Source organism: Apium graveolens, chromosome 4 (genome assembly GCF_009905375.1).
Source record: "Apium graveolens cultivar Ventura chromosome 4, ASM990537v1, whole genome shotgun sequence".
Taxonomy (NCBI): Eukaryota; Viridiplantae; Streptophyta; class Magnoliopsida; order Apiales; family Apiaceae; genus Apium; species Apium graveolens.
In genome coordinates, this window is record NC_133650.1 from 281425 (window position 1) to 291009 (window position 9585).

Sequence of the window (9585 nt, forward strand, 5' to 3'; positions counted from 1 at the left end):
ATAATCAAAAGTTGATTATGGAGTAGAAAACGAGTCAAATTGCTTTCTAAAATTCGAACTTTCCGCTTCAATACGAGCGGTAGGCAAAGACATAACTACACATTTCTTCTACTTTATCTAAAAAGTGGAAATGAATTATTGGATTATAATACATTTGTGTAGGATATCTACCAAGATTTGATCAACAACTAATTTACTGCAGGGCTGTCCATATATCGGCGATACGATCCGATTTTTAGTTGTACAATGCAGGGTTGCGTTCAAAATGAAAATTTCTTAAAATGAAAATCGTGTTAATAATGATTATTATAGTTGAAACCGGTGAATTTTTGAAAAGTTGAAAGTTCGAATTCAGTAAATTGGTGATTTTGTACAAAATAAAAATTTTAATTTTTGTAAAATCATCAATTTTAACTATTAAAATAATTAATTATCATGGTTCGGATTTTAAAAAATTCTAATTTCGCCATAAACCTATATATATATATAATAGAAATTATAAATTAATCTAAACTATTAGATAAATCTAATCTAATGCCCCATAAAAGCACCATAGCCAATTAATCTCCGACCTCTCACTCAAAATCTCAGTTTTTCCTCTTCGTTTTTAATTTGATTTTTCCCGTCAAAAGGTAAGTTTTTTTTTAAAATCTGACTTCACTCTATTTTTCTTTATCTCTCAACGATCGATTTGCATATGATATATATTATATTTCGAAGTAATTTTACAAAATATATATTTAATTTTTAATTTCTATTCTAAAATTAGTTTTTATCAGAATAGCCTCTCTATATATAAATTATGTATACTCCAACTCTTAAAAAACTTTAAAATAGAAAATGTAGATTTGCGTTTCTGAATAGGTATATTTTCCGATCACCTAACTCGGCCCAGTGCTCCAACTTAGGTTATGGGTTATTGGGCCATCTGTTGTGTACTTTTGTTAGCGGTCAATAATACTGAGGATTTGGTAGTCAAATCTATGAAAAATGCTTCAAGCTTTTCCATGAGAGTAACATAAATCTACCGAATTATCTCTCAATATTTTACCTACTCTCTTTAGCACTACCAATTTACATTATCAAATTAAATCTATTTTATTCTTTAATTTAAAGGACTCACGTTTGGATAAAATATGGATAGTTACATGCAAATAATAATACCGACAAAAAAAAGATATATATCTATAATAATATATCATCGTGCATGGCACTATTGCTTTTTAACCATATCACTATCCGTCCTAGAGTGTCAAACAAAACAAAACAAATTATTGAACATAATGTATGAATATTTATAAATTTATAAATTTATAATTTTTGAAGCAAAGGAAGTCGAAGAGTATAAGATTCTGTTGGAATTTTCACGATTTGTAAAGGTTTGATGACTTAACATGTTATCATATCTCTATTTAAGTAATAATATCGGTTTCAAGTCATACTAGCCCAATATTTGTTCATATTATCGTTTGTTTGGTGATTTATGTTGTCGGTTTGTTTCAATTTAATCGATCGCACAACTGAAGGGAGTGTTGAAGAGGTGGTTTGTATCATCAGCTTATTCCAATTTGTTACAATTCCTATGATTAAGAAGAGTGTTGAAAAATATAAGATTATATTGTACTGACAGAATTCTCCTTAGGATATCTTTAAAATCAGCAAATTGATTAGAGCAGTACTCTAATTAGTTGACAATAACGTCATGAATGAACAACACCAAGTGATTTGTGAAGACATTATTGATACCTGATGAATAATGATTGAAAAGAATCTAATGAACAGGACATGATTTCCTCACCTACATGCCCCCAGAAAGCAATATGTAATAGTAAAGCTAACTGTATATATCTCTAGTTGTATCTTTATATATCTGGCTTCGAAATAAACCACATAATATACATGCATGTAAAAACGTTGATCTCTATTCAATGTCTCTAGCTAGCTGGATAGCTGAGATTTTATGGCTCTTCTTAACTTGTTTATCATGATCAGAGTTTCTTATCGTTCTTATCTTTGTTTCCATGTGCCAGGACAATAAAATGCCACCATGCACCAAATGAAAGTGATTCTAGATTGTCCTTAAATTGCCTTCTTGCTTCCTTTTCGTATAGTTGTTAGTATCGTCGATGCCCTCCCTCCGTCCCCTTTGATTGTTTTTATTATGTCAGTGTCGGAATTATTGTCCATTTTTAATTGATATGATAGTTTAAGTATTAATTATATTTATATTTTTGAAAAATAATACATTTTTTTGATAATTATCAATTTATTTAATAAGATTGAATAAAAAATAAAAATTTGATTGATGACAAAATAAGTTGGACAGATAAAATATGTGCCGGTGATAAATAAGTAAACTCATATCTCGGTGCCTTTGCTTACTGCAAGTGCACTTTTAAATATACATTGTACGCAAGGAAAAACAAATTACCTAAAAATGTGAAATAAAGTTTAGAGACAAATTATCTCATAAGTGTTTACGGTTTATTGTCGTGTATTTTTTATTCTTGATTACTCCAATATTTATTAAAATAATTGCGTAAAATATCTAAATTACGTGAGTAAATATTTAGGAAAATCAAACCCAATTATATATCTTACACTTATTAAAAGGGGGTAATTATGATTCGTTTTATGCTAAAAAAACTGCAATTTTCAAATGGATCACTCCCTCTCTACTTATCACTGCAAGAAACTGATCAAAAATATTATCTACATTTCAAATTTTTAAGTGACTAGCCCCTCGTTACGATGAGAAAACAAATGGTCATGGCGCAAAAAAAAAAGCAGCCAAAAGGCAAGTTGTTCTCGCAAGTGGAAGAACTCCTCCATAGCTTCATCAGTAGATATGTAGATTTAAAGCATGCATGCACTAATATATATATATGCTCCTGCCTTACAAATAATTATACATTATTCTTTCCAAAATTTATTTGAATTATAAACGACAGGGACGGATGGTTCTCGCATATATCATTCCAAGCATGTCCATATACAGACATGTAGGATTGTTTGAATTAATTTGCAATAAGGTAGTCTAATACTCCCTCAGTTATCAAAAGAATCACCGAGATTAAGAAATATGTATAAAGTAGTGAAAAAAAGAAAGAAAAGTGGATGAAGTGGTGAGACATATTGATTTTTAACGTATAAAAGAGAGATAGTGAGTTAAAGTAGTATAAAAAGGGAGGAAAAGTGGGGAAATTGGGACTTATTGACTATTTTTGGTAAGTTTTGAAATGTAAAGAAATGAATGAGACATTTTACAAAGGAAGCCGTAAAGAAATGAAAAGGACGGAGAGAGTATATATTAACACAAAAAGTTTAATATAAAATTAATAGATTTAATTTCTTAACGTCTTTCCTCAAAGTCCATCATTCCACTAGAATTTTAATATTGAAATCGTCACAATTGGTCCAATATAAAATATTAAGTATTTCACATTATAAAGTAAATTTATTATTATTTTGTGAGACTTTAATTACCAATATAACAAATGATAACAATATTTAAGTTACCTTGCCGAGATTTTTTTTAATAATACACCCTTATATTTTTAAATTTTCGCTATACATTTTCATATATTTTTTTAAAATTTTAATAATAGAAAAATATAAAATTTTATTTGAGAGGGACACTGGCCCTTGCAAGTTGCCACCCTGCCCCTTACCCATGTAGTACTGACCTAATATATATATTTTTTTCGTAGATAACCCGCAGCCGCTACCCAGCGGGTGCGCATTGGGTAGCGGCTGCGCACTGGGTAAACCCTACGGGCTCACGCAATAGCCTGCAAATCACGTGAACCAAGGTAAATCGCATTTAAGCGACAGACTCTGACTCAGGAGGCATAATCATAAATTCTCCTCCCGTGGGATTCGAACCTGTGACCAAGAGGATAGTTTTCCTCTCTTTAACCAGCTGAGCCAACCCTTACGGGCATTAAGAATATAGGTTAAGAATTCTTGTGAGGAAAAAATAGAACTAATTAAACAGTGTCAATTAGGGGTGAGCAGAAAACCGCACAAACCGTCCGCACCACACCAATCCGCACCATAAAACGTGGTTTTTAATTTTTGTGGTGCGGTTGCGGTTTGAATTTTTAATAAATCGCGCGGTACGGTGCGGGTTGTGGTTTTAAATTTCTGAAATGCGGTTCAAACCGCACCGCAATATTTAATATTATATATATATATATACTTATATTCCTATCGGGTCATCCCACTAAATGTTTACGGCCTAATACTTAATTAGGTTATTGTTTGCTCTTGGCCGCACAAACACTTTCCACAAGTACCAAGATTACATTACATCCTACTGTTCCTTATATGATTAGAATAGTTAGCCTTGAACTCAATTCATGATCATTGTTTACAAATTTATTTTTTCAAACTTGATAATAATTCATAATCAAATTTTAGAGCTGTTATTTATGTCTTTTACCTTGCACTTTTAAGTTATTTTTGTTTTGTAATTGAAATCCTAAAAAAGTTAAACTTTCTTATATGTAATTTCTAACTTGCATTATTGAAGAAATTGGCGAATTTATGTTATATTATTCGAAAATTTGATTAAATTTAAGTTTTGTATTTTATTTAAATCTTTCAAACTTTTAAAGTGTAAACCGCGGTGAACCGCACCACACCGCACTGCATTTTCGTGGTGTGTTTTATGCGGTTTTTAAGGGTACATGGTACAGGTGCGGTTTGAAAATTTGATCAAACCGCATGCGCAATTTGGTTTGCGGTTTGAGGAAAAAACCGCACCGCCCGCACCGCGCTCACCCCTAGTGCCAATGATATGGTGGGGACATGCATGCATGCATGCCGATTTTGAATAAGTTTCGTATAATCTCCCGAAATCTGGCTCCCATGATCTAGCAAATTTGCAAGTTTGGGCTACACACAAATCCATGCAAGCCACTTGAACCGAATCATACTGGTGCTTGTTAGAAGTTACTATATATATCATAGATACTTAAATAGCCAATGTTGCAAAATGAAGTTCTTTAACTAGCTCGGTTAAAAATTCAGCTAAAGCCAAGGAAGTTGCTCTTTAACATCATACTTTCTAGGGTTTTGTAGGGCTTTCTTTCATAGTATAGTATTAGTGGTTTAGAAAAGAGAAAACAAAGGGGAAATCGCACAAACACCAACTTTTAAGTAATAATGAAGAATCGGCCATACATACATTTAAATGAGTGGAGGTTTTTATAATAGCAATAGAGACAATTTAGACATGAAGTTTTGTGGTACATTAAGACTCGCTAAAAGTTATAATTAATCACGATTGTTTGATGTGTATATATTTATCGCCGTTTTTAAGACGTACAACTTCCCCTTTCACTTTTACTTTTCGTAGCTATATAGAAGTTGTAAACTTTTTAAACAAGGTCTTGTCCGATTTTAAGTAAAGAAAAGTGTATTAGATATGGCCGGAGCGAGTTAACTTTTCTTTCATCTCTAAAAGATATTATTACATACGTAAACTTGACACGCACTTTAATATTTTTATTAAATTTATTTATATAATTTTTTTTCAAATTTTTTCTTTTAAATAATTAAAAATATAATATTTAAATTTTTATACGAATTTTTTTAAAAAAATAAATTACATAAATAAATTTTATATTTACCTTAAAATACGTAGAATGTGAAAAAAACTATAGAAAAATAAGGGGTATGGAAATAATAATTATTTATAATTATATCTATAAACTATATTAGATATTATAATTGTTAATATGATATATTCAAGCTTTTTTTTAATGATCAGCTGCCTGCAAGTGTTGCACATATCTTAACTAATTCGTGAAGAGTATTATAATACCATCTCACCGACATTATCATTACTTATATCTGAGCATTCACGGGAATCGAACCTGAAAAATTGACGTGAAATGCCTTATTAAATTATTTCTAATCAACAAATTTGTGTTTTATAAAAACTAATTTAGATTTTTGAATAATTTCCCCATATTTGATCATACGGTCGTTTTTTAATACTTTTTGGACAAATTGTAGCGCAATTGTTGGAAGTGGAATTTGAAACACGCATTACCCGCCACCGCCATCCTAGTTATACTTCTTAAAGTCTTCAAATATCTTAACTTTTTTTTTTGATAAATATGGCTTATAGCCTTACAAATGAGTATTTGTTCTCATAAATTCTCGGGGTGAGCGAGGATCGATAAACTCTTAATTGTTTTTTTTCCCGAAAAAATGTCTCATAATTGTTACTCCCTCTATTTTTTATTATATGATATTTGACTTTTGTGCACGTACTTCTAAGTGCTTTGACCACATAGTTAGAATAATAATTTTTAATTTTTTTCTTTTTGTAAATAAAAATATATAACTAAAACTTTAATTAAGAAAAAGAAAATTTTAAAAAATATTATTTTATCTATCCGGTCAAATAACTTAGAATTGTGTGCAAAAAAATCAAACGACATATAAAAGACATATAAAAGAAAATAGAGGGAGTATAAAATTTAATCATTTTTGAATTATTAAACCAATGGAACCCGAGAAGTCCTCTATTTGCTCGAAAGCTAGTAATCACCTTTAATGTCATTAATTCAGCTCTATACCAATGAGAATAATAGATATGATGGATCTCCTTTTGTCTTTTGGTTGAAGATAGTTTTATTTGTTCTAACTTTGTTCAAAACATCAGCCTTTTTTAACTCTGTCAAATTTGCCCTGCAGCCATTTCAGAAAACTCACACATTCTTCATCCTTCATATCTGATCAACGGAGAATGGTCGGAAAGGAAGGCTGACCTGTCACTATCTAACTGCCACTCTTCAAATGCAGTTCATATTTTTAATATATAGTTGTATACAACAATTGTACTCCGGCCCGCACAATTTAATTCGAATACAGATCACTCTACTATGACATACAAATAATTGTATGCACGTGTATGGTGTATACTATTGAATAGATAGCATCCTGGATCTGCAAGTCACACAGCTTTATTAACTCTTATTTGGATGTATAGACTGATTAATCTCAATTTAATACAGGTAGATACTTGATTAGGGTTTTCGAAAAGGATACTTCATGATTAGTTGGTTGACGAGATTCAATAAATTTGGCGGTGTTTTAACAACCAGTTAACTCAGATTAGTATCCGATGAGTACACGATCGGAGATAAACCGATTCGGAATTAAATGATTACATTGAAAATGAGTATTCAAAAAGTTAATTATTCGAATTTACAACATGCAATTATATAAATACGAGTTGGTTTTCGAGTTTTATAACCTTTGGTGTATCGTAATTAGTTGATAATAATATCATCTCATCCGATTAATATCTGTTAACTTAGTGTTTTCCACTGTTTGATTACTTGATATATAACAAGACATTTCATGATAAAAAAGTAATTACTCATGAATTAGGCATTAATCACTTTTGTTTGCGTGCATCTAAATCAAAAGATCGAACGAACATAAATAGAAATTTCCACCCTAGAAGGTATATATAAAGCAAGGATAGATTCCGTAATTATCATAAACTGTAAGTACATGCAGGAGAGAATTAGATAACCCATGATTGATCATGGTCAATTAAGACACTACAAATTTAGAAGAGAGATTAAGCTAAGCACTGAGAATTTTGCACGTGATACATGCAGAACTACCCATGACGCACGTGACACTTGCATGGTCAAGTACTATATCATGCCACGGCCACCGGTTGCACTGGCAATGCTGGTGGAGGCACCACCACAGCTGGAGCTTCGTCTCCGCAGCGAGTCGGAGTTGCCATCGGCTTCATCTCGGCACAGGCGAGTGCGCTCAGCTTCATCACGTCAATAATCTGTTCTGCCAATTCTGGGAATTTCTGTTCATCCAGAACTATAACCTGGTCTTGATGAAATTCTGGGAGTTTTTCGGACTTGGTGTCGACTTTCTTCACATCTTTGTACATCATGTAGAGCACCATTTGAATTATGCCGAAGGTGAATCCCAGCACATTTGGAACCTAGAACATGGAAATGGATCAAACTGATTAATATTATTACTTTTTTTAGATGTAATTATAAATAATATGTGTACACAACTTACAGCAATGTTGATATCTTTAAGAAGAAGGCCGTAGAAGAACCACATAACAGCACTTAAGGTGAGGAATAAAGATAGGAGAAATGGCATGTACTCCACACTCTTTGTTCGGATTACTTGTCTCTGCATAATGTACAATTCAAAAAATTGTAATAAGCATGAAATTAGATTAAATGTTAATTATTTATCATGTATATTGGAAGAATTTGAAACTGACATACCACTACACCAAGAGGTGCAACGAACACGCACAGGGAAAATACGAGGCATATCCAACCTACAATTGTCACACGGCTGACAGCTCCTTTTGCCACAAATTGAGTGAGCCCAATTATCATTCCGAATCCAATTACATTCATCCCAACCAATAGCTTAACAGTTTGAAGCTGTATCAAAAAATTAAGTTCAATTTATATCGAAGTTTACATGCTTGATGACAATAGTAAGTGCAAATTTCAATGTGAGTAGTACCTTGGCAGTCTTGGTAGCATAACAGAGGAAGATGACAATGTAAATGGTCTGAATGACACAGCCAACAGAGTTAATGGTGATGAGAAGGAAAGCGTTGGACTTGAGCAAGGCGTAATAGATCCAAAGCATGGCACTGAATAATCCAACCACGTACGGAACTGATTGAAACCCTTCGGTTGATTTCTTTTTGTAAACTTTATAGAATGTTGGGCTGCAAAATGTATGGTAAATATAAGTTCAATTCTCAAAATCATTTAAAATACGTAATGGAATAGGTAGGAGCAGAGCACCGAAATAATATACTTACATCGGTGCTAGGAACACCATGAAGGAGACAACATTACCTACAACACCATTAACATGTACAAATAGAAATTAGTTCCAAAATCATACCGTACACCATAACTTATCATTATTGTGAATTGGTGTGTGTGTGAGAGAGAGGGAGGGGTGGGGAGAGGGGGACGGGAGAGAGTGAGAGAGGGAGCCGGGAAGAGAGAGAGGGAGGGAGAGGGAGGGAGGGGGGGAGAGAGAGAGAGAGAGAGAGGGAGGGGGGGAGAGAGAGAGAGAGGGAGGGGGGGAGAGAGAGAGAGAGTAATATATATGCGTGCATGGATTTTCATGCATATTACAGAAGACATAAATAATATTATGTACCAAGAAGGCCAAATGCAAGAGTCCAGTGAGGAGATAAGCCAGCCATTTGTTTTTTCCAGGAAATTAAACTTGACCCTCTTTTGTTTCCTCTCCTACACACTCACAAAGTGAGATGTATGTAGTGTTTCAAGTGATATCAAGAGTTATCTAATTCTCTCTCTGTCAAGCACATCTATGTAAGTGTTCAGAGAATCCTTTATATAGGGCTTTGGAGATGGAAATTTTTAGACTTTAAATTTAAAATAAAATTAGAAAATATAAAATAAAGGAGCCTATGTGGAGTATAGATAATGAGTGTGAATTATTGTATAGTGGGGAGTATGAAAGATATATCAATCTAACATTCTTTCCAGATGTTCATTACTATGCTAGGACATTATT

At 32.5% G+C, this 9585-nt stretch overlaps 1 protein-coding gene across 1 annotated transcript; it reads right to left on the reverse strand.

The window, feature by feature from the left end:
* Positions 1-7487: 7487 nt before the first annotated feature.
* LOC141717402 (bidirectional sugar transporter N3-like) lies at positions 7488-9385 on the reverse strand. The gene is made up of 6 exons (XM_074519445.1): positions 9205-9385; positions 8855-8891; positions 8548-8758; positions 8298-8462; positions 8080-8199; positions 7488-7996 (listed from the first exon to the last, which is right to left on the reverse strand). Exons 1-6 carry the CDS (start codon positions 9248-9250, stop codon positions 7691-7693), a joined length of 885 nt encoding a protein of 294 aa, XP_074375546.1. The 5' UTR covers positions 9251-9385; the 3' UTR covers positions 7488-7690.
* Between the last annotated feature and the right edge of the window lie 200 nt (positions 9386-9585).

Coding starts and splice junctions, on each gene's coding strand:
- LOC141717402 (XM_074519445.1), bottom strand. CDS start 9,250: ATGGCTGGCTTATCTCCTCACTGGACTCTTGCATTTGGCCTTCTTG. Junction 8,892..9,204: donor TCTTGCATTTGGCCTTCTTG/GTACATAATATT, acceptor ATGGTGTTGTAG/GTAATGTTGTCTCCTTCATG. Junction 7,997..8,079: donor TTAAAGATATCAACATTGCT/GTAAGTTGTGTA, acceptor TCCATGTTCTAG/GTTCCAAATGTGCTGGGATT.